Genomic DNA, 26,044 nt, shown 5'->3' with positions numbered 1-26,044 from the left:
AAGCCCAACTCTCTCTCTCTCTCTCTCTCTCTCTCTCTCTCTCTCTCTCTATATATATATATATATATATATATATATATAGAACTAGACTGGAATACTATCAATAGTACCAAGTTATTGGTGCTATTAAGTTTTTAGCCTTCGGATTAAGAAATGTACAGTTAGGATGATGTGGGCCCCCTAGGGTTGAGTGAATAGTTGATTGAATAGTATAATCTAACGGATAAAAATAATCAAAGGGGTTAATCTAACAGCAAAAAACTTGATAGCACCAAGTGTTTGGTGCTATCGATAGCATAGCAGCCGGACTCATTTATAATTGAGCTAGAATATTTTTAGAAGTATTACCCCTTTGGTGCTTCTAAATTTTTAGCCCTTGGATCTACTCTTTGATTATTAATTAATAGTCTTTGGATCAAACACTATTCCACCTACCATCACCTATCACCATCGTCCCAACTCTACATTTCTTCAACTAAGGGCTAAAAATTTAAAAGTACCACATCTTTGGTCCTTTTGAAAGTATTCCAACTCAACTATATATATATATATATATATATATCCAATCATACTATTTCTAATTAACTAAAACAAAACAGCTCCTTTACAACAGGAGGAGGGGAAGTCGATGACGTAGCAACCGTGGCGTGGCGTGCGTTGGAGTGGGGCCCACCGTAATGTCAGACAGGGATTGGTCGCCGGTTTCTGATTTCCCAGCTCCCAAGAAGTGGACGCTGGATCGGCACGCAGATTCGCCGATCAAGCACGCGACGCGTGTTACGTAAACATTAATCGATCAGACGCGCCTGTATCCGCCGTCCGTTAACTCTACGATCTCACAACTGGACGGCGAGGATTTCTTCTTGTTTTTAAAGGTACGAGTTGGACCAAAATTACATTTTTAATATTTTTCTATGCACAAAGTAGTAGCGAAATTATTATAAGAAATAATAATTTGGTCTAGTACTTTTTTTTATCATGCATAACGCAACCAACTCGTACTTTTTAAATAAAAAATCTAAAAAAAATACTTCCAACTGATTTATTTGGTGGAGATGTAAAAAATTATTTAATAAATGAGATCGATGGAATTATATGCAAGTATTTAGTAGAGTGAATTAGTCAGTATAAGAGATTCACGAGAATTCTCCTTTTATAGAGAATAAGCAAAATTCTGTTTGGAAGGCTTAACATCCCATTCCATATCTTATTATGTGAAATTACAAATTTTCTATTTGTCGGGCGCTTAAAATAAATAATTTTTGCTAAGAGAGTAAAAATTACAGCGGAGCCAAATAGGAAACTAATTAGACCAAATAACTTTGCTCAACAACACGTTTGGAAAAGCTCTAGCAGATACAAAGAGGTTCTAGTTAGAACAAACAATCACAATGTGGGACTAAAGCATCTAATAATTATATTTTTCACTTTCATTGTTGGGGAGTCTCTGACCCAGCACACCATGCACCATAATTGGCACTCTCCAATGATTGAAAGAAGAGTAACTACATATTGTAGTGTTGTACCAGAAACTAACAACCGTTTGATGAGAATTCCACTTTTTTTTTAAATGCGCCTCACATTGATCTTTCATCACGTGCCACATGCATATCATATGTACAAACCAATTGTAAATGATTAGTGGATTAAAGGTCACTTATCAATATATACATGAGGTTAATATTAATTTTATATGGAAACTACATGCATAAAGAGCGCCTGCTATATATAGGTAAAAAGTAGGATAATCTCCTTTTAAGAGAAGAAGAAGAAGAAGAAGAAGAAGAAGAAGAACAACAACAACAACAAGAACAAGAAGATCGTTACTTCCTGAAATATGACTAATTAATGACTCCTTCACCAATCGATCACTACTGCTGACATTATCGTCACTGCATAATTGATCTCCGTATCCAACTCCCTGATTAGGCTACAATAATTAGAATCTGTGTTTCCTTAGCTTCACATAGGTTTTGATTTTGGAAACTTAAACTATGGTGAATTTTGTTAGAGTTACTGAGTAGTTCTCGTACCTAACTAGTTAAACAACAAACATGTGCAAATCACAAAAGAGAAATATTTAATTAGGGGACGATGATCTTTTACGGGATGTGAATTCTCCGACATATGATTTCAAAACAGTTTTTTCAATTAATCCTGAAAATTATTGAATTTCTCTCCGAAATTTGGAAGCGTATTTTATGCAAGCCCGATTTTATTGCGAAATTGCGTAGCTTAATTATAAATTCGTAGATAAATCATCTTGATTGATGATTATTGTCACACTCCAATATTAATTACGAGTCCAATTGGAGTGCTTTAAGATGCACTAAGTTTTTAGTATTACTAATTTTTTGGCTCTCAGATCAACCTTTTTGCTCTTTGGATCTTGCATAATGAGAAATTTCAATTATTGATTTTTGCTCCAAAAGTCAAAAACTAATGAGTACTTGAAAATTCCAAAGGTCCAAAACTAAGGAGGAATTCTAATTATTAATTTTTGCTCCAAAGGTCCAAAACTAATGAGTACTGAAAATTTGCTGCTTTTAAAAGCATTCCAACTCAATACTTAATTATTTAAGTTCATTTAATTTGTGATGTGAAAGGCCCCTTTTTGTCAACTTACAATAGTATTTAGATGGTACCAGCGCTATTCTTGAGTATACTTTCATATATTCACGTGATAAAGGCATTAGATAGTAAATTGACTGTGTTGTCACATGCTAATAATAAAAGTAAGATGATAAATTGATAATAGAAATACACATGCATATGTACAACTTAACTAACACGTTTGGAACTATGTTGCTAAGTTTTACTAACAATAGTAGATTAAACTATGTTGCTAAGTTTTACTAATAATAGTAGATTAGTTTGCAAATGAAGTACTCCAAACTAACAATAAAGACGAGAAAGAATCTGGAAGAAAATAAAGGCCCATCAAGAACAAGCCTAATAAAAAGAATTGTATTATGGTGTTGACATTATATATTAACGGATTTCAAGTGATTGTGGGGTGTTTTTGGCATTGTTTTTTTGTTTTTCTAAGTTTAGGTAAGATTGGTACGTTATTTTATCTAACTTGTTGGCATTTTTGGCTTCAATTGTAGTTTCAATTTGAACTACCAAAGTTATTGCGTAAATAGTGCTAACAAATTTGTCACTTGAAAACAATGGTTAGTTTGTGAAGCGACCAGGAATAGCAAAACAAAAAATAAGTGCGATTTGACATATTTTTAATCTTAAGTTTGCTTATTAAAAGTGACAATGAATTTTATTCTACCTTTTCAGATCTCATAAAAATAGAGAAAAGTTTAACTGAGCGTCGGATCATTCTCTAAGCGCTAAAAGATTATGAATCTTTTATTAAATATTCGTACTATTTGCAACTTGACATTAATTTAAAGTAATCCTCCTGGATTTAAGGTGTTATGAAACTTCTTTTTCGTCTCATTTGTTGTTTATTTTCGCCAATTATCATGTATCTCAAAGCATTTCGCGCTTTTTTTTTTTTTTGAGAGATAGGTAGCACGCTACCCGCTTCGTTTATTTCATTAGAAATAAACTTAGCTAGAAATGTGAATCAACTAGGATTCGAACTTGGGTCTCGGGTACCAACCACCAAGCCCTTTACCATTTGCTTTAGGGACGGTCGGTGCATTTCGCGCTTTGATCCTTAATAAATGTATTAATGATTCCCCACATTTGTCACTCTATAGACAATCTCTAAACCCTAGATTTGTGACCTTTGCCATGTATTATTTAACTAAATGTTTAGTATCTTCTGTTTGTTAGGCTGATATGGGACACGCAACTAAAGAAGATTCGACTAATCATCGGTCGACACATCAGTGCGTTTTCATTAGTTCAACTCCAATGATGTGTCTGAATATACAGCACCAGTACAGAACTAAAATATGAGCAAGAGTCGAGAATATATAATTGGTGGAAGGGTTGAGTATCCTTTTGGCCAAGCTGAATGATGCTTCTACTTTTAATCTGCAGTCACCTCTAGTAGAATATCTGACAATTAAAAAGTTTGAAATTTTGATAGAAAATTAAAGGTTCAGAGTTCAATTATTCTAACTTTCGAAATAGCAGGAAACTAAAAGAAATTGTTGGGTGCAAAATTTTGCAAGTTAATAAAGGGGGTATGCAATTAGGCACATTGAATAGATATTCCAACAATCGAGAATATATAATTGTTGAAAGAGTTGTGTATCCGTTTGGTTAAGCTGAATGATCCTTCTAGTTTTAATCTACAATCACCTCTAGTAAAATATCTAACAATCAAAAAGTTCGAAATTATGATACAAAATTAAAGGTTTAGAGTTCAATTATTCTAACTTTTGAAATAGCAGCAAACGGAAAGAAGCTGTTGGTTGCAAAATTCTGCAAGTTAATAAAGAGGGCATGCAATTAGGCACATTGAATAGATATTCCAACAGTCGAGAATAGATAATTGGTGAAAGAGTTGCATATCCGTTTGGCCAAGTTGAATGACACTTCTACTTTTAATCTGCAGTCACCTCTAGTAAAATATCTAACAATCAAAAAGTTTGAAATTTCAATACAAAATTAAAGGTTTAGAATTCAATTATTCTAACTTCTAAAATAGAAGCAAACTGAAAGAAACTATTGGCTGCAAAATTCCTCAAGTTAATAAAGGGGGTATGCAATTAGGCACATTGAATAGATATTCCAACAGTTGAGAATATATAATTGGTGAAAGAGTTGCGTATCTGTTTGGCCAAGTTGAATGACACTTCTACTTTTAATCTGTAGTCACCTATAGTAAAATATCTGACGATCAAAATGTTTGAAATTTCGATCCAAAATTAAAGGTTTAGAGTTTGATTATTCTAACTTTTGAATAGCAGCAAACTGAAAGAAACTATTTGTTGCAAAAAATTCTACAAGTTAATAAAGAGGGTATGCAATTAGGCACATTGAATAGATATTTCAACAATCGAGAATATATAATTGGTGAAAGAGTTGCGTATCCGTTTGGCCAGGCTGAATGACCCTTCTACTTTAATCTGCAGTAACCTCAAGTAAAATATCTGACAATCAAAAAGTTCGAAATTTTCAAAAAAATTTAAAGGTTCAGAGTTCGATTATTCTAACTTCTGAAATAGTAGCAAACCGAAAGATATTGTTGGTGGCAAAAGAAAAAAAAATTAAGACTTTTAAAAGTTTTCATAAAAATAATATTTTTTTAATACAATAATACGTTAGTTGAAGGCCCGCTGATACAGTAGGTGTTTATTATTAGAGAAGAGAAATTGCACTAGAATACAAGAGGGTGTGATGTTGAATCAACACATGTCACAACATCATCAGCAAGGGACCCACCAAGGGGTGCTTACATGGAAGAGAGAGAGAGAGAGAGAGAGAGAGAGAGAGAGAGAGAGAGAGAAATGCTAACCAATCAACACAACAGTTGCCTTGGCCTTATTCTAAAGCAATCCACCCACCAATTTAATAAGGGATGGTTAGGGTGGGGGTAAGGCCTTTTAATAAGGGTTGATTAGAGCATGAATCCCTTTATTTTATATGATTTGGGTTAGGGATGTTAATGAATATGGATATTCGAAATTTTATTCATGCTCAAAGAGGCCGAATTTATCCGATACTTAACGGATATGGTTTCAAATTTGAATTTTGACTGTACCCAATCCGAACACAAATCCGAACGTGGCCGGAGCCCAAATTTATTTTACATTTTATAGAATATGTATATAAAAATATGATGTTATATCTAAATTTTTATTTTAAAAATTTAGATTTAATGTAATAAATTTTGAAATTTTGAAAAAAAATAATTATTTCCAATTCGAATTTTCGGGTTTGGGTTTGGATATGGATATTTAAAATCCGTCAGACTTAGATTCGAGTTCGGATTTCAAGTTTGGATTTGGGTCCAGATTGGGATTCGAATGTTTGAAAATTCGTCCCGAATCCACCCTGTTGACATCCTTTGCTAGTTTGGATTGTGAGGTATCATCAATACTTACCAAAGTTGAGAGGATGATTTTATGAAAAGTAGAGAAAAAAGAATATATATATATATATAATATATATATCTAGACTTAATTCACCTAATTTTTTTTTTAATAGACGATTCATCTTTTCTTCATTTTATCATTTGTAAAATTGATAGTATTTTAAATTTTTTAAAATCTAAATTTTTTTATTAAAGTAATTAAAACTGACGGGAGTAATGAAATGGAGAGCGGATGACCGGGCGGTAGATGATCCTTGTGGACCGCGTTTAGGCAATAATTTCTTGATAGAGAGAGAGAGAGAGAGAGAAAGAGAGATATATATAGTGGTTAAAAGAGAGGGCTTAAGAGAAGATTTAGGTCTACCAACTGGTTGTTAGGAGATAGAACACCTTAACAAAACCAGTACCAACTCCCAAAGGGGTGAAGGAGATTTTAAGGTACTTATTTGAGTCTTTGATAAAAAGTGAAGTAAAAACTCATAAAACAATAGAGAAATGAAAGAGGGAGAGATGTGTGTGTGTGTACTTGTCACGTGCAGAGATAGAATGTTGGGTTTTGATGATGCTACTGTGACGAGAGAGAGAGAGAGAGAGAGAGGGGTAGAAGCAACAAAAAAAACAATAATATAAAAAAATTGTTTGGTTTTTTTTTAAAAAAAAATTGTATGGAGTAATTAGGCTGCTGGTGTAGGTAGTGTGAGTTTTCCAATAGAGCAGGCAAGGAAAGGTGTCTTTTTTCTCCTTCTTTAATCCCTTGGCATGGGCTTTTGTCTCCATATTAGGAGGATTTCACACACAAAAGATAAGCTTGTGAATTTCTTTCCCCTTCCTTGCTCCCCATAACTCTAAAAAAGGCCCTTCTTTGCAACATCTCTCTCTCTCTCTCTCTCTCTCTCTCTCTCTCTCTCTACCAGGTATCANGGGGTAAATTGGCAACTTTATTGCTTCTTCCTGTGCTTTAGATGCTTCTCTACACTTCCTTGTTTCTGAATTTCTATAATTATTGCCATTTTGTTGTTTCTGGGTGCATAAATCCCAATTTTGTGGTTTTTAGAAGAAAAGTTGCCTCCTTTTCAAGATAATAATTGGTTCCAACAAGCTCCTGGGGTTTAATGAGCTCTATTGTTAGTTGCTTTACTTCTTTATCAAAAATTTGGTTTCTGAGGAGTTTTTTTTTTTTTTTTTTTTTTCCCCTTTGGGTCTCTTTCTTTTTCCTTTTGGTTCATGCATGTGTATGTTGCCTCAGAATTATATAAATTTATCTTTACCTCAAACTCCCCCAAAAAAGAGGAAATTTATGTGAGATGGGTTTGATAGTAAATAATTGGTGTTTGTTTCCCTCTATGTGATAAACTAGAAGTATCTTTGATTCGCCCCTCAAAATATTAGGAATTCGTACTTTGAAATTCGTAAATATTTGGCATATGCTTGAGGAATAGCTTTTATCTATTGTAGTTTCTCTTGTTAATGCCTAATTCTTTCTCCAGAGTCCAGATTGATTTAAAGCTAACTTCTTCTATTATTGCAGTGCTTGAACAATTAGGAGTGGTGAATCTCTGATTATGCTTTCGAGTTTCGATCACTATTCGATAGAGGCCTGAGCTGCGGTATTCACTCTAGTTTTCGAGTTATTCTTGCCCTATCTGTGGCTATGCTCTTCTTCATGAATTTTGTTTTCTGAATTCATCCTGGCGTAATTTTTTTGCACTCTTCGAAATCAGCTCTATGAAATAAGAGTTCCTCGATGAATTTATTATGTTGTGTTCAATTGTTGTGGGAATTATAGTTTTATGAATTGAGTGTTGTCTCCAATAGGCAATCCAATTAGTTAACGAGGTTTTAGTGATATATCAAATGCCAATTATACCTTGTCCTGTAATAGTGCTGTTTTAGAGAACTCTCTTTCGTGTATATTCCTTCACCTTTTTCTCTTTGCTCAATTTCTTGCAGCCGACTCCTCATGAAAGATCAAAGTTCACGGCTTTCAAAAGAAGGCATCTTAAAGCCCATGACGACGGCAGATACTTCCTCACCTAACTATTCTGATGTCTTTTCATCACAAATTGTTTTTCTTCAAAAGAACCTAACCTGATAAAAGTAGAGGGAGAGGAAACAAAATGGCGACGTTCTATTCGAGCTCTACCAACCAAAGAAATTCGGTCCCAAATCTTTGCCTAAGGGACCCCGCAAACGCTTCGTATATGGAATCATCGGCTCAGGGGAACTTGCCGTACCTTAATTTTTCTTCTTCTACTCCATATTCAGATTCATTGGCTGGCAATTCTGAATCTCAGCACAACTATGTCCTTCTTCCGGCTCCATCCACTGTTGTTTCACAATCTTCATTTACAGGAGCTCAAAATATGGTTCCTTCTCAAATGGCTGACCATACTTTCAATTCTCGAAGAAACGAGATGTCTTTTATGCGAATGATCGATGGGTCAGCAAATCGATCGGAAAATCTTGCTCAAAATCCTCTATCTGATGATACTCAGATGGGTTTAAGGCCACAATTAATCACTTTAAATGGTCAGAGCTTCTCTTCACAGCAGCCAAATGTCTCAGCCATGCAAAACAACCAGGGATTATCACTTAGTCTCGGTACTCAAATTCCTCTGCCCAATTATCAGTACCAGCCAACAAGTGCGGACATCTCTTTTATTGCCCCGAATCAATCATCTTTGGGAAATACTGGGTCTTGCGGAGAGGATAATATGAAAGCCAAACAAGTACATATGAATGTCTCTCCTTATGGATACTCCACTCTCGCAAGCTCAATTCCAAATTCGAAGTATCTCAAGGCAGCACAAGAATTACTAGATGAAGTAGCTAATGTGAGAAAAACGTTGAAGAAAAAGGAGGATAAAAGTCAAAGCCTCAATACTTGTAAGGATACTGATGGGGGGTCGAAGGCGGAGGGAGCAAGTTCAAACCCGCAAGAGGATACTGCGGATGATTTGAGTGAGCTCTCTCCTGCAGAGAGGCAGGACCTTCAGAACAAAGTGACCAAACTATTGGCTATGTTGGATGAGGTGTGTTTTCTATCCCCTTCTACTTGGTGTTTGATTAGAGTTGATTTTTCATAACACTCTGTTTGAGTCAAACCTTCAAAGCCATTGCTTCTTAATTTGTGATTCTTTCATTTTGAGCAACTCTAGTCACCGCTACTTTTCATTTGCTGCTATGTGCCATCAGATTTATTGTCTTAATTGTTTGCTGCCAGATGTTGCTTCCATATCGTACTAATTATGTTTTTCTGGTTTTTTTTTTTTTTTTTTTTTTTTTTTTTTTTTTTTTTGGCGTTCTTGAAATGAAAAAGAAAAGAAAATCCAAAGCTCTGTCGATCCAAGAGCGTTAACTGATTTGTATGCTTAGCATGTGTTTTGGTATGGCATACAATGAGGACAAGTTGCCAAACTGCCTATCTTGTCATGGATGGCGACAGCTTTTGTGTTCAGTAACAAATGGTACTATGTAGACAATCTTGATGCGAATGTTGGACTTAGAAATTGTTGAATGAGAGTTACCTATTAATATTAATTTGTTCATATTTGAATTAAAAAGAAAAACACTCACCAAAAACATCAAAAATTTCTGGAAATGCAGTCTTTTTGACCTTTTGTATGGATGAGAATCATGAAATGCGTATGTCTTAGATGGGGTTCTCATAACTGTCAACAAGTTCTAAACTGATCAAGCTATTTTAAAAGAAAATGCAAAAATTTTCTGTGGTCTAAGACTGGATTATTTCACTATTGATGACATAAGAACTGTAGTAATAGGATCACATTGAAGACCTTTCATAGCTCTACATTTCGATAACATCTCATTTCTTAACCTCAACTCCAGGTTGATCGAAGATACAGACAATATTACCATCAGATGCAGATAGTAGTCTCTTCATTTGATGCCATAGCCGGTTGCGGGGCTTCTAAACCCTACACTACCCTTGCGCTCCAAACAATCTCTCGTCAATTCCGCTGCTTGAGAGATGCCATAAACAGCCAGATCCAAGCGACAAGAAGAAGTCTAGGTGAGCAAGATACTTCAAGTAAAGGGAATGGTGGGATATCTCGCCTGAGGTACATAGATCAGCAGATACGGCAACAAAGGGCCATGCAGCAGTTTGGTATGATGCAGCATAATGCTTGGAGGCCACAAAGAGGATTGCCCGAGTCGTCTGTGTCGATCCTTCGTGCTTGGCTGTTCGAGCACTTTCTTCATCCGTAAGTCAATTTCTTTAAAAGCTTTAGCTGTTAGAGTGCAGTTCTTTATAGTTAAGATTCAGCAATCTCCCTCACGTTTGAGCCAGTGGGTCCTAACGGGCCCAAGATGTGGATTATTCATTAAATGGGGACCCTTTGCTCCGGTATCATGTGAAAGAACTAGTTTTCCTAAAACTTAAGCCGGTAAAGAATCATGTTCGAATACTTTATTCTGAACACCCTCTTCATGTTTGAGCTCTGGACTTCTAATAGGCTCAGGACATGGATTTTGAATTAAACAAGTAGATGTTCTTTCACTTTTTTTTTTTTTTTTACTCTTTTTTTCGTTTCTCAAACTATTGGTGTGCGGGTACGATGGGATTTTGAACTCAAGACCTCTTGCTCTTATGCCATGTGAAAAAAATAACACGTAATACTCAAATTTCCACAATAATACTCCATATTAACTGTTCAGTTTATAATATATCTTTCCCCAGTTATCCGAAGGACTCCGAGAAGCTCATGCTTGCAAGGCAGACGGGCTTGACAAGGAGTCAGGTATGCTTCCTAATTCGTTTTCCTCTCTATAACGCCGAACAATGAGCCCAGATCATTATTTCAATCATTCTTTCCTTTTCGCCCTTCCTAGGTTTCGAATTGGTTCATCAATGCTCGCGTTCGTCTTTGGAAGCCTATGATCGAGGAGATGTACAAAGAAGAACTCGGCGATGCTCAAATTGATTCGAATTCTTCCTCCGATAATCAATCGAAAGGTAGAAATGATATGCAAAATTCTGACGACTGCGGGAATTTACAGAGTCCTGCCACAGAAAAATGTGCGACGAGCCAATTAAGTTCCTACTCAAAGGTCGATTTTGCACCCACGATGAACCCCAATCTGACCAACCAAAACCATAATGTGGGTGGGTCCATTCTACTGCAAGAAGCTCTCAATCACTCCGATGGAAACTCGCGGCTTATGGCTTATCAGATGGCCGAACTGGGTCATTACGGAAATGGTGGAGTGTCTCTCACGTTGGGTTTACAGCACAACAATGGAAGCTTTCTCGGAAGTGCGCCCATAGTGGCTGATGCCGAGGAGTATGGTTATATGAATATGGAGGACCGGCGAGAAAGGTTTGGATCGTCGCATTTACTGCATGATTTTGTCGCATAAAAGCTGACGTTTATTGCAACATTGGGTGTTAGACTTTGGGATTTAAAAATAAAATATGGCTTTGAAGAAGATGCCGATTTGATACCGCTTGTATTAGTTATAGACCAAAAAATGTTAGCATGTGTTATATGATGTATTATACAGAGTGAGGGGAGGTGAAATATTTTTGTGTTGTAAAGATGGATGACGTATTTTGACTTCTTATATCAAAGGAATGTGTACAATTTTCATGCAAGGATGCACAATTGATTGGTATTTTAGCCTTCGCAGTTTAAATTACCTGGACTCTATCAGGAAATTCTTAGCATCTATTGTGATTGAACCGAAAATCTATTTGCTTTTCAGTCATGATGCAATGAGAATTTTCTAATTCTGAAGTAAAAGCATTTTCTGATGCTTACTGGCCTATGTTACAGATTTGAAGGAGGGTAAAATAGGTAGGTACTTTTCGAACATTCAACCTTAAGAACCACCCTGAGATCAGGCGGCGCCGCATCTCATGTGACTCGTTCGAGTTTCGACCAGGTTTTCTCTCTCTGTGTTTCGAAGTTGTTCGAAGTCATTCAATTTGTCGAGAATTATTTTGTGGATTAAAACAACATGTTTGATTTCCCAGCAGGAACAGTATATGATGCAAAGATGTCAGCAGAAATAAGCGAGAAATGAAGGAAGAGGATTGAGAGAAGCAGAAAACACTTTCTTTGGTATGAGTTTGCAGAAGAGAGAAGCTCGAAAGAGTTATATCATCTATTCTAAAGGCCTTCTTAAAGAGATGAAGACGCAGTCATCTGGTACATTTGGAAATCCAATAGGATCTGATTTCTCGATCGCAAACTAATGAAATTGCAAATCGTAATCTTACTGCTGCACTGTATCTGTCAAAAGCCGGGCATCAGCCAAAGCACCTCCTCCGTAACGGGAACGCCAAATATCTCCGCGTGTCGAGCTCTGTGAGTTTCTTCGCCACTCTTCGTCATCCTCTTCTCAAAGAAAGGTGATTCGCAAACAGCCGGAAATGCGACATAGGCGGAACCCGCCACGCGACCTGAAGCTACCAGGCTATCAGCAGGCGCCGAGAAGGAACAGCGCTACCCTACGAACACCACTCTGTTGCTGATCCTTTCTCTTGCTTCCTCTCAGGCCCTTGTACCAAAATTCGGCTTATAAATACACAGTACCGGTGGGTGCACGCTAGCTACTGCCTGCAGTACTTCACCTCCGGACTCAACGAGGAATTGGTTCAGATAGATCGACGAAGCGGAGCCAGAAACAAATCCAGTCGATGTATTGCAGCATTTTTCTTTTTTCCTCTCTCTTGTTAATCATGTTCTTCTCTTCATTGTTTGCACACCAAGATGAAATAAGTTTTGAGTTTTATCCACATGTTAATTATAAGTGATAAATGATTTTGAGTAGTATTAGGAGAATAGTTTATAAAATCGTTTAGATAAGATTATTATCTCCTAAAATGATATTTATTGTTTATACTAGCCGTATCAGGAATCGTATATCATATCTATTTAACTTTTAACTTTATTTGGTACGTGCATTTGGTACGTGCATGTTACGTAGTCCATGGAGTGCAGTGGATACAAAGGTGTGTCTCCGGGAAGTCCCGGGAAGTGGCTCGCTTCTGCGGAGTTCAATGGCAGGAACGTTTTGCTGGGAACTCATCCGTCAGAGGACGCAGCAGCGCTGGCCCACGACAGAGCCGCGATAAAGATCGCCGGCGATCCCGACGCGCCGCACAACTTCCCCGCGGAGGCGTTCGGCTCTCTCGAGTTCATGTTCTCGTCGCAATTCTCGAAAAGGAAAGTGTTCAAGATGATCAGAGAGGGGAGCTACGACGAGCACCTGCGCGCGTACCTGACGAACTTCTACAGAACGGCGCGGCCGCCGATCGCGAGCTTTTCGGAGGCCGAGTTTGTAGAGAATCAGAAGAGCAGGGCCGTGAAAGGCCACAGCACAGTTCTGTCTCTGCCTGAGGCTTGGGTTTCAAACTCAGATTAGGAATTAGAGTCCAATTTTTTTTTATCTTTTTTTCTTGGATTATAAGAATGTCAGGTATTGATTGAGTTGTTGGTGTTGAGAAAGAAATTAATTAGATTCATAAACTTATCGCAGTTTTAGCGGATTTGTGTTTCTTAAACTCGCACACTAATAAAAGTCTAATGTAGATGAAAACAGTTTTACTGTTTGGGTAATATTTAACTAATAATTGTTCTTTTGTTGAGACCGAATGATTATCATGCGAATAAAAATCTGTTATTTAGATTTATTGATTAATTTAGTTTAAATAAATATCATAATATATGGACATAATATGCCAAATCATTCAAAATGAATTTGTACCATTGAGCTTAATAATTGCACCAAATTTTTTTAGCCTACGAAAATAATGCTTAAATAAATCCATAATAAAAATTCAAAACATAAGGATAATACGTATACATAAGTATATTAGTTATTAAAATAAATATCTAAAAATATATTTTAGATATGTAAAATAGATTTTATATGGATTTTATTTTCGGTTCGGATTTGAATACAGATAAAAATTATAGTCCAACCCAAATTTATCAGATTTTTTTGTTTTTCTTAATAATACTCATTACCAAAAACATATACACTTGGCAACAGTTTTTACCCATCCATACTTGTTCTACATAAAATTGCTACGCGAGGATAATTCAGGACCGTATACAGATTCTACATTCTTATCCTAATAAAATTTAATCTTATCTTTTAGGAATAAATACTAGTATAACTTTTAAAAGTAAGTTCGGCTAATATATTTTTATAAATATAAATATAAATTTTTTTATACTCATAAATTTTCAGTCGTTATTAGATCATACTATTCAACCACCCACCCACTAACCCTAAAAGGTTACTATTATCCTAACCGAGAACTACTATTATTCAGGGGCCGTATACACATCCTACATTCTTATCCAAATAAAATTTAATCTTATCTTTTAGGAATAAATACTAGTATAACTTTTAAAAGCCAGTTCAGCTAATATATTTTTATAAATATAATAAATATAGATTTTTTTATACTCATAAATTTTCAGTTGTTGTTAAATCATACTATTCAACCAGTCACCCACTCAACCCTAAGAGATTACTATTAATATATATCTTTAAATTTTATATTTCTTTAAATTTTAAAATAAACCTTTTTATTGAAGTACCGTTATTTTTATCAGTTAATTTTTTTTTTCTCTTTTATCCATTTTTTTCTTCTTTTTATATCATACAACCATCATAACAAAGTTATCTGCTAAGTAGTAAATCTAGCACAACTTTTTTTTTTTTTAAAATGATGTTTTCATTGTAATTGCAAAAAAGAGAATTTTAATTAAAAGAATAGAATTTTAACATATGAGTGATAATAAGAAATATATAGAGTATTCTAAAACTTAAAAAAAATACAAATATTAAATTATTTTATAAATTTTTATTAAGGAATACATCAATACCCATTCCTATATTTTATATGGAGATCAAACTAAGAGGTTGGAAGCGTTTGAGGCGGTTTTGGTTCCGAGCTTCTTCGCCGAATCTCTAATCTTCAATTCTAAGCGAAATTCGATCGCTCCTCCTCCTCCTTTTTACTGTGTTGGGAAGGGTTTTTTTTTTTTTTTTTTTGGCCATCGATCGAAGCATGAGCTCGATCCTCGCGAGCTATCGATCGCGTGCCGTGGCGTCGGAGGAGAATTAGGGTTCCGGCGATGGGCTCTACTTCGGAGAAGAAGAGCGACCGCGAGGCGTGGCAGGAGAGGGGAAAGGTGTCTAAGGCTTGGGGCGTCCTTCTCTTTGGCCTAATCGGCGCCACCGCCACAACCTTCGCGGTACTCTTTCGCCCTTCTCCGCCGTGAATTGGGGTTTTTGGGGTGATTGGGTTGTGATTTGATCTCATTTTGGTGTTCCTGCTACTTCTTTTTGAAAACTTAAAGTAGTTCAATTTTTTATGTACAGTTCTTCTCAATGTTCGGTTTCCAGTTATTAAATCTTGTTCCTTTGTGATCTTCATGGAAGAATCTAACATTTCATTATACTTCATCTAGCTACATGACATGGATACCTTTTGGTTTTAGGTTTAATTAGGAAATAAATGAGCAGCTCGGTTAGTTGGTAATTCAATTCAGACCTCGCAAACTGAAAAAAAAAATTCTTTTTTTTCTTTCTCCCAACCACGAAAAAATTAAGTAATTTCTTCCTTATTGATAGTTGCGTGCTATTTGTGAGACTACTTTGATTCCCAGACTCCAGGGGCCAGCCTCAATCAAATTTTGTTTTACTTCATTGCGCGAAATGTTAGTTGTTTCTGCAGATAACATCATTATAAGCCATGGAACATACGAAAGTTCAATTTTTTCCATGTTACCTAGTCAGTTGTATTAAGTATTCGAGTTCATTTCTGTCCATATGGTTATTTCTATTCGTCATCCTCTATAAGCCTATGTTTATTTTGTGCATTTGAGCCAATATTGTGACGTGTGTTATGATAATTACGTCCAGCGCGTAGACTTATTATAGTGTTTGGGGAAACCGCAGGTTACTCAATTGCGAAGGAGTGCTGATTGGATCTCTACTCAGGTACACTTGATTCTTTGTTTTATAAGTTTGCATTTGTTTTTTTTTTCCCCTTTACTTCCTTACTTTCCAGTCAGTATTATAGAATATAAATTCTTGCTGAGACTAAGTAGAGAAAGTGAATAAAATATCATGCTAGACTTGAGCAAGATGTGAACTTGATTGTGCTTTAGCATCCTTTTTATGCGCAGTTGGTTAAAGCTGATGAATATACATAATTAATTTAGAATGGTAGTTATATGGGAGTCCAGTGTAAGATATATAAAGAATTAGGACCTGTTTATGAGTAAGGATTTTGGTAAATGCCTTAAGAAGTTAGAACTACTATTTACATTTTGATACAATGGGGCCAGAGAGACTCATATATGGATTCGTTGCCGGATGACCTGTAATCCTCAGGCTTAATTTGACAGCTTAATTTCTTTCAGCCATTTATTGGTCAACATAAATGTCCTTTGTAAGATTGCAGGGGAAATACACACTCCTCTTTAAGTTTACTAAATAGATGTTTTTTTTTTATTATTATTTGAAAGTTTAACAGGATGCAGTCAAGCTCATCATGGAAGAAGACAACCAGCAACTCAAGTCGTGGAAGTTTCAGTGAGGAGGCTTGGAAAAGATATAACCGTCGAATGCAAGAAGAGTATGAGGAAGAGATGGAGAGAGTGGTGAGTATATCTCCCAATAAATTTGTTGTTAGTTTATGAGACTGGAATTTTTTTGGTTTTCGGTGAAAAATGACTTACATCCTTTGGTACTTACTATTAATTTTATAATTCTAGTACTTTTCCTGATCTTAATAAATTATTAATTCTATTGATTATTTCTGAGTTTATTGATAAACCAATACATCTTTGTTACTAAAGAGGGGGCTAATGTTTTGTTCTACCACTCATTACCAATAATGTTACTCTCCCTAGTCCAACCTCCCATTTTGAGTTTAATGTACTTGAAACTTTTTCAAACATATAATACGGTGCGGGGAAATATTTAGAGAGGCAAATTCTTAGTTTACAATGTGATTAGAAATTTGTGGTTTCAGCATGTTCTATGGCTTCTCCCCATTGAATCTTACTGATCTTTACGCTAGCTTATATAGTGTCTTCTTATCCAGTCAAATACTCTTTTCCCCCTACTAGTTGGTTATTTTATAATTTGTGTACTGGATGACATTGTTGCTTTTACTCATGTAGCAACGAATAAGACGCATGCAAAGCGTATTCAATAGAGAGAGAAATAAATTTAAGAGGGGCTACGAAAGTTGGAGGGAAAATGACCCCGGTGGTTATCAGTATATTCCAAGGGATGATTGGTACTGGAAAACAGATACGTCCTTCAGACATCAAAGAACTGAGTACACATCTGCTCCGAAGAACAGCAGGACTTATCCTATGTCCCATCATTATGCAGTCTTGGGTCTTGACAGGTACATGCTATAGACTTTTATAATCATTGTTTTCCCCTACTCATAATTTGATCAATGTTTCTTATGAGTCTTTTCACATATGCATCCCAGCAAAATCATCTATTATTAGTATGTACTCGTTTAAATCTGAATTGCTGTGTACACCCCTTTGATGTGCAGTTTCTTACAAACAAAAGGATAAGCACAATCAAGTTTCTTAGCACAAACGATAATCACAATATGTAGGGCACAAATGATTAAGTAATATGCAGGGGAAGATGAATTTGCAGCCTAATGTATTTAAATATTTCTTTTCTTTTTTATATTTATTCCCTATAGAATATAGCACTGCTATAAGATGCATTTTATGTCATACAAAAAGTGTGGGCTTGTTGCTTCTTATTTTTCATTAATGATTCCACATCTTCTCTACAGGTCAAGAGCATCACCATACTCTGATGCTGAAATAAAGGTACTGACTTTCCACTATTTCTTCAAATTCTTTTGGTGCTTATTTTGTGTAGTCAGGTAGCCTTAGAAATATGCATACTGGATCTTAAATTTAGACATATGAACTAAGTATGCTTCAGAAAGAAAGCTCATGAAACCTTTGTCTTGTTCTACAGAAATTTAAAGTATTATGTGTCTCTAACGATAGATACTGTAACCATTGCAGACTGCTTTCAGGGCAAAAGCAATGGAGTGCCACCCTGATCAAAACCAAGATAATAAAGGTGAGTATCACATTCTTGTTTTTTGTTGTTTTTATTTTGGATGAATTGATCAAGCCACTTGAATGTCTCATGAACTGATATCGACATGCTGATTTTCATTACAGAAGCTGCAGAGGAAAAGTTCAAAGAAGTGGTGAAGTCATATGAGGCAATAAAGTTGGAGAGGAAGAATGGTACATGTTGATTCTTTATACTTAGCACCAATTATTGTGTCTTTGGTAGTTAGCATCTCACCAATGTGTTTATAGAAAATAACGGCGGCGGCTTAATGCCAGAATCTGTGAACATAGAAGAGAATTTGCTGGTTGTGATATAGCCACAGTTTTATATGCTAATCTGCAGTTGAGTTCATCTGCAGAATGAAATACCATTTTCTCTGCTGCGGCATGCTTTTATATATCTGCTTTAAATGTAAAGAAAAGATGAAAATAGAAAAGGAACAGAAATTTGGTGTAATTTGAAGTGCGTTTTGATATTATTTGTGGACAAGGAGGAGATTTTGGCAACAAAATAAGAGAGAAAAGGCTCGAATTCTCTGCCGTGTTATCTGAGCCTTGTATTTTGCATGGGGAATTGGAGAATTCAAAAGCTTTCGCCTCTACATTAATGTTTTTCCTATTATTTTCGTTGGACGCTTCTTGAGATCATCAATCTTAAATCTCGTTGTAAGGGTTAGAGCTCGAGTTTTCGCTAGCTTGCTTTCTTACAATGTGGAGAAAAAGATGAATTTCTGCATCATTAAGTTAGCCAAGAATTTTACAAAAAATGCCCCATTGTACGCATACATGAATATGAATCTTACACCCTTCACATTCAAAGGTTCACAAAATTATTCATAGATTTTAGTCTAAACGAACAAATTGATGAGACTCGAAGAATTAATATGAACCTTTGGATAGCTGCAATGTAAATCTTCTATATAGTCTAGAGCCAGACAACTAACATTGCTCTTTTAAATATTAAGAGAGTGCTTTTTTTTGTGCGCGTGTTCCCTTTTCTAATTTTTTTTGGTGAAGAGGGGGTGGGGCTTTTAGCAGCCTCGACCATATCAAAGCGTTAGATAAGCAACTTCCAATGTCTTGTTATAAAGAAAAAAAAAAAAAAAACCGCAGTATGAAAGCAATAATTACAAATCTCCTTGCTACAACAAAAGAAAAGGCAAAAATTTAAATAGCCTACAAAATTGAAGAGGGGAGAACTACATTCGACACCCCTGTTTCTAACCGTCACCAAATAAGAACCTGATAAATCTCATTCTCCCACTTTAAGCTTCTTTTTTTGTCTATGATCCTTTCCATCATTATCCCGCCTTTTCTTCTTCTGCAATCATACAATCAAATCAGATTCACAAAACAAACCCCCAGGGAGATTGATTCTCATGCTGTTCAGGGTTTAAGAGCAAAATCAGTCCGAAATAAAACCCAAATTATATTTTTCGACATAAAAAGTGAAATTACCCCCAACAGGGATGGAGAGTATCACCTCAGCTGAGAAAGTCTTAAGTGGGTCGCTGCTTCTGCCAAATCCTTTCTTGAATCCGGGCCGCTTCTTCGCGGTATTTATTCCCACTGCAGCTCGCGAAAGCTTGAGAGCTTTCCCTACTTGCTTTGTAGTGGGATCAATAAGATAATCGGGTATTACACGTAGGTGGCTGGGAGGAGCCGTCTTGCTAAGTATCTTATCGTGCTTCAATAAATCTGATCACAGATGTCCAAATTAAACAAACGAGGGTAAATATCTTGAACAGTACAATAAAAAAACATCAGGAAAATGGATCAGTTGCAAAATGCTCAAAAGCCTCGTGGTTCATTTACCTAAATCCCTCGGGTTCTCTTCAAAATGAGCCTTCAACCTAGTCAAAGATGGAAAAGGAGTTGCTACCAATTACAAAGGCAAACAAGAAAAGGCAGCAGAAGACAACATGCAGCTCTTAAAGGTCCTGTTTAGATGCATGAATATCTTGTTCGGCCATGTTTAGATGCATGAATATCTTATTCGGAATCTCTCTTTGATTTACTCAGGAAGCTTAGTATTTGATAGATAGGAGTGTGATTAACGTCTAGAATGAAATAACATATTTGATTTTCAAGTCATTTTTTCGGAAAAAGATAAATCACCTCCTATGTGTAAATTATAAATATCAAGGCCTTTTAAGGAATAAAAATTAAACCCCTAACTTATCTGACATCCAAACAGGGCCTAGTGTAAAAATCATCCTCGAATATCATAATTTGCAATTAAATTAAGAACGCCAAGGATTTCATTCAACATACAACTGATATACTTACTTTTCAGAATTGAGAATTTCTTTCTTTAGATCTTGGTGACGTGCATCCTGAACGTCACGAGTCGTTACACTCCTAGCAGCATCCTGTTAAGACAAACTTATCATTTTTCCTCCAAAGATTTCATTAAAAAGTTTAAAACTATAGCTGAAATGCTCAGCATTTATACTTCAATAGCAGTAAAACATATTATGAATCTATTCAGGCCTACTGAAATATATTATGTCGGACAAAATCTGACCAGATAGGATCCCAATAGAACACTACGCACAAATTAAGTATAATGTTGTATATATTGTTATATACAAGGCAGTCATCACCATTAACTCCACAAGTTGACAAGAGGACTAAACTAGCAAGCAATACTAGCTTAATGGTCATGTATGGATGAGTTGGATAGTATAAAGGACTTGAAAACAGTACGGAACAAAATTATTGCAACTTATCGATGCCGTAGAGTTAAATCAACAGCTATGGGAGGATGTTACCATAAAACTAGAAATTCTAGGGCCCATTCAGATGGAATATGCCGTGGATTACTTGTACTGGTTTTACTATTAATGCTAATATACAGAATCTAAAGAATAAAAAATAAATGATTACCAAATACTACTGAAAATTATTTTGCTTCAATACTCGTTGCATATGGTTCAGGAATATATTTAATACCTACCCCAACCCAACCAATCCCCCAACACTTGGAAAATAGATTTTTCATTCACAATTATTGAATAAATTGCCAGCATTACCTCCGCTCTATACCGTAGATCCTCAACAGCCTTTTTAGTAAGATGAGGGAAAGGTTGAATATGTACCGAGTCATCTCTGCTATCACCTTCCAACATAATTTTGATTTTGGCAAAAAGTTCTCCCTCCTCTGGTGAGACCTTTATAGGAACCAACAGAAGAATGTCAGACCTTATGCATTATACTTGGCATAACAAGAAGTTCACCTTTTTCACCTTTTTCCTACATATAAAAGAAACTTACAAGTGACACAGCAGTACCAGTGTTACGGCCCCTTCCAGTGCGGCCAATTCTATGAACATATCCAGCAGGGCTTCGAGGCATGTCAAAATTGATTACCTGTCGAAGGTGAGAATAGAATTTGCTTATTGTTGTGAATATAATTAAAACGCTTTCGTTCAAACGTAACTAAGATAGAATCCCAAGTTGAACTACAAATATGCCTATATGATGACATTCCCAATATATTGACAAAGTAATCAGAAAATATAAGAAATAATACGTAATGCCAGGTGCTAACTGGAATAGAGTTACATTCAAAATAACTAGACAATTAACACACCGTGAAGACATTTTTGAAATCGATTCCTCTGACGACTCCAAATTCGGCATCTAAATTTTGCCGGAACTTCTTCTTGGTACTTCTAGATTGCACTTGACTTTCTCTACTTGTTTGATCCTTCTCCTTACTCTGATTATCATCTGTTGCTATTAGAATACCAAATAGCCCTGCATTGAATTCCTAAGAAAAGCACAGAAGTGAGAGATATAGATAGAGAAAAATAACTGATGCTAGTTACTAGTTATCATAGTTACATTTTGTGAGTAACGAAGTTCAGATTACTAATAAAAAGCTATCTTTGACCCAAAAATCATGAGATTCAAAACTCTCTATACCATAGAAAATATGTATATTATTTTTTAAAAGAAAAAAGCTCAACACCAATCCGCCCATGGAAAAAAAGACCAGAACAAAAGGGGATACATGTTACACCACGATTTTGAATCAGAAGAGAAATTTCAAGAATGGCAGATCTATCCACTCTATCAATAACCGATCCGATCAAGTGCATCATAGAGGATTTACCTTTTCTATGATTCCTACAGGTTGGATCAGGAAAAAGAAAATCTTGCACAAAAGAAAAGGAAAAAAAAGAGAAGCAAATATATAAAATAAAGCTACCTCAAGAATATGAAGCCGTGAATTTTGTGGCAATTCAGCATTTAAGACAGCAGATCTTATTTCAAACTGCAGAAAGTAATGCAACCGTTCAGAAAATTCAACCACTCAAGGAGATAGAAATAAAGTTGCAGCAATTAAAGTATAACCACTAAAGCTACTTCTACACAATTACTTGTATCTAGCATGTCCAAATTCTAAAAGAGATTTACTCTCTTAAGGGCATATTCTATTTTCTGAGTGTTGAATTTGACAAACAAAGGTTATATATCCGACTTTATCGATCTTTCTAACTGATAGCAATAAATTAACCAACAAGAATAAAGATTTTTTTTTTTTGTGATAAGATTAGTGTCTGCTTTAGCTTATCTAGCTCAAGAAGGTTTTATAGAGAAGTTTATTATTCTTCTATCCCCATATAGGCTAGTACTCATCAAGCAAACACAAATTATAAATTAATAATGGGTAATAATGCGTACGGCATTGATAAACTGCAAAATTTCCCATGGTAAACACATATATCATGAATGAAAGGAGAAAAAATAAATAAATTCAGAACCATACCTTCTCAAGGAACAACCTTAGTCTAAATGCCATATCAATTGAGTTGACAAATATCAAAACTTTTCCTGCAAGAAGCCTGGGCTTTGGCTTTAAGAGAGCATATATGTAGAGTAGCTTATCATGAGCGCTGCAAGAGATCTGAAAAAAAAGGAAACAAAAAAAAGGTAAATAGTAAAAAAAATAACTTTGACACAATATTTACAAGAAAATTCACACTGGGTATGCATCTGGATGAAATACTCATGGGAATATCAGAAGTAAACAGCCTCTACTTAACACTTCACTAAGATTCATTGACAGCGTAAATGAATAAAAAAGAAAACCAAAATGATCCAAACTTGGAACTAATCTAGCATAAAAGAATGGTCCCTACCCAATATTGTTCAATATTTCCAGGAATTAGATCACTATTAGATTGGCCTTCTTCAGAGAGAGTCAGAGTTACAGGCTCGTGCAGCAGGAGCTTCTTCAGTTTATCAACATCAGGACTGCCAGACAACAATCACCATCAATAAGAATGCACTAATAACAATGACAAAATAATCGAAAGGAAAGACAATAATTTGAAATCCATCTTTTGGGTAAGTGGCAATTAAAGACGAACACACGATACAAACAATAGTTGAAAATTACTCTGAATTTTGATGGAAGTATTGAATTACTGAACCTAGTAGTTGCAGACATAAGAATGCACTGACAGCTTCTTGGAATATGAGGGATTAGAGCTTTCAAGTCAGCCTCATGTCCATGAGAAAGGAGAAGATCAGCCTGGAAAAGAAACATGAGTAAATAAGGACCTACCTCAAAAATGAACCCATTAAAGATGTCAAACGACAACATAAATGACCAAGTAAATACCAACACTCAAAGGCCTATCATTACTGAAATTAAATCATAATTTAAAATAACTGGCAATTATCGTTCTTGCCAATCAAAAGCAATTATTTATTATCACACATATAGGATACCAGAGAAAATTTTGTCAAATTATAAGGCGGTAAAAGTAAATAGACACCTCGTCAAGAATCAACATTGAAATTGATTCGCGAATAGATGATGCTCGAAGGACACCTTTTGATGTGCATGTTGAGATGCAAGCTGGAGTTGCAACCACAATATTAGGGGGTCCGGACAAAGCAACACGCTGCAAAGAAAATAATGTGTAGGTCAGTAACAACATATAAAAAAGCCAATTGTATGGAGTTTTACTTAATCAACAAAATTCAGACCAAGAGATTCATTACTGAGATTTATGAAGAAAGGAAAAAAAACCACCATATCTTGGATGGGCATTGTGGCCATCAAGTGCACAATCTTGAACTTATTTGTACAGAACTCGAGGAGAGACGAAGCCTCAGAATACACCTAGAAAAAGAAAATGTAAAACCAATCCAATACACAAGAAAGACATTAAAGATACAATTCATCAAGAGTGATGGGATAATAGCACGCTGACTAAAGTTAACAAGCATCAAAGAACTTGTGTTACCTGATGACAAAGGTCCCGCGTTGGCACGAGAATGAAGACATTTGGAGCAGATTTCCTCAAACTGTTCTCAGAAGATAGCCTCAACAGCTCATGCAGCATCGGAAGGAGGTATGCAAAAGTCTTACCTGAGCCCGTCTTGGCACATGCAACAACATTCTTTCCACTCTATACACACACATAGAATAACACAATCTAATCTCAAAAATCATGATTATGATGATTTAGCTGAAGCCAAAAAAAGTCTTAATAAGTAAAAACATGTAGACCTTACCTAGACAAAAGGGAATTTTTGAAAATAATAACTAAACTTCAAAAATATTATTTCTACTACATAACCTGTTCAATTTAACTAACACTCCTTCGGAACTAACAACATTAGTAACTTCTCTAAACGGAGTAATATACTGTTACTTGACAGAATATAAACTACTACAAACTTAGAAAGTTCAAATCAAAAGTTTTTTTTTTGGTTCTAAAAATCAAAACTTCTATGGTTCAAAATGCACTATAGTTCAGCTAAGTTCCATGCATCTTTACCATCTAAATAAATCAGTGCACAACCTAATAATCCGATCTAATTTGCTAAAAAATGCATAAGAAACAAGTGCAAAAGCGATCCGAGAAGCAATTAGGTGGGGATTAATCACCAGGATCAAGGGTATCGCTGCGCGTTGGATCGGAGTGGGATCGGTGACGCTCTTCTTCCTCAGAGCGCGGGTCAATTGCTCGTCGAGGCCCAGCTCTTCGAAGCTCTTCTCCTCCTCGCCCTCTTTCTCCACGTCCACGTCGCCCTCCTCTCGCCGCTCGATCGAATCGAGCTTCGCTTCGGCGCCCATGGCGTTGGCTCTAGAGTTTTTGCTAGGGTTTAGCGCCGCAAAAGTAGCACGAAGCAATGCTCGAGCCGCAAGAAGCTCGCCGTGGGAAAATTGTAGGCCTTCCTCAGGCAGCCCGGAGTGAGACGAGTGGGGTTTAGGGTTTCGGCTGGCGCTCCAGATGCGGGAGCGGCGCGGATTCGGTCGCACGGCCGAGGGAGAGAGGACTCAGGAGGGGACTGTAAATGTAATATTGCTAGCAAATTTCGAACATCCGGATCCGGATCCGATTATCGAATACGAGCGCGGGTACTGTGGCATCAAATAGAAAAGGGGCAATTTCATGACTACCCTTGTAAAATTTAAAAATATCATAGATAGCCTTCAAAATTTTGAAATATCATCAATGCCCTCTCAAACTTCATAAACTATCATGAATACCCTTCCATCACCCTCTGTTTGTTTTTGTAAATTTTTATAAGATAAAATGACTTTTCTACCCCTAATTGTTGGTGAGTAAAAGTGTATGGAGAGCCCTCACCTATAGGTCTATTTTAAAAAAGACCCCTTCAACTTTTTTTTTTATTAAGGCCTCTTAAGTTTTTAGTTTTTTTATTAGGTTTTTGCATGTAGTAAACTTTCTTAGCCGAGATATCTCATTTATTAATTTACTAATTTTTTTTAAAACATTTGGCTAATAAAAATCACTCAATTGTAAAAAGAAAATAAAATTGAGAAGGTGTAAATAAAAAAAATTAAAATTAAAGGGGTTTGCTCAAATGGCCTATAGGTGAAAGAAATTTTACACACTTTTATTTTATTGTAGAAAATACATTT

General features: G+C 35.8%; 3 protein-coding genes across 12 annotated transcripts; 2 read left to right on the top strand and 1 right to left on the bottom strand.

Moving 5' to 3' along the window:
* LOC109705116 (BEL1-like homeodomain protein 7) lies at positions 6,427-13,575 on the top strand. Of its 10 annotated transcripts, none has more exons than XM_020226395.1 (8): positions 6,935-7,614; positions 7,958-9,039; positions 9,857-10,233; positions 10,710-10,770; positions 10,862-11,349; positions 11,806-11,914; positions 12,006-12,180; positions 12,275-13,575. In XM_020226395.1, exons 2-6 carry the CDS (start codon positions 8,125-8,127, stop codon positions 11,819-11,821), a joined length of 1,857 nt encoding a protein of 618 aa, XP_020081984.1. In that variant the 5' UTR covers positions 6,935-7,614; positions 7,958-8,124; the 3' UTR covers positions 11,822-11,914; positions 12,006-12,180; positions 12,275-13,575. The 10 variants fall into 10 exon arrangements, with proteins under 10 accessions (XP_020081699.1, XP_020081644.1, XP_020081581.1 ...); XM_020226332.1 differs by having other exon boundaries at positions 12,006-12,673; positions 12,962-13,575; XM_020226270.1 differs by having other exon boundaries at positions 12,009-13,575.
* Positions 14,886-18,664, top strand: LOC109705843. The gene is made up of 7 exons (XM_020226652.1): positions 14,886-15,246; positions 15,953-15,994; positions 16,525-16,659; positions 17,185-17,417; positions 17,832-17,868; positions 18,073-18,130; positions 18,235-18,664. The coding sequence occupies exons 1-7, from the start codon at positions 15,127-15,129 to the stop codon at positions 18,312-18,314; spliced, it is 705 nt and encodes a 234-aa protein (XP_020082241.1). The 5' UTR covers positions 14,886-15,126; the 3' UTR covers positions 18,315-18,664.
* Positions 19,192-25,434, bottom strand: LOC109705699 (DEAD-box ATP-dependent RNA helicase 16). Its single transcript, XM_020226490.1, has 15 exons — positions 25,043-25,434; positions 24,396-24,560; positions 24,182-24,271; positions 23,922-24,050; positions 23,574-23,674; positions 23,280-23,394; positions 22,907-23,044; positions 22,346-22,411; positions 21,725-21,904; positions 21,406-21,501; positions 21,165-21,302; positions 20,419-20,501; positions 19,945-19,982; positions 19,613-19,827; positions 19,192-19,450 (listed from the first exon to the last, which is right to left on the bottom strand). Exons 1-15 carry the CDS (start codon positions 25,229-25,231, stop codon positions 19,382-19,384), a joined length of 1,812 nt encoding a protein of 603 aa, XP_020082079.1. The 5' UTR covers positions 25,232-25,434; the 3' UTR covers positions 19,192-19,381.

The sequence above is a fragment of the Ananas comosus genome, linkage group 1, assembly GCF_001540865.1.
Source record: "Ananas comosus cultivar F153 linkage group 1, ASM154086v1, whole genome shotgun sequence".
Classification (NCBI taxonomy): Eukaryota; Viridiplantae; Streptophyta; class Magnoliopsida; order Poales; family Bromeliaceae; genus Ananas; species Ananas comosus.
This window is presented reverse-complemented; position numbering and strand designations above follow the sequence as displayed.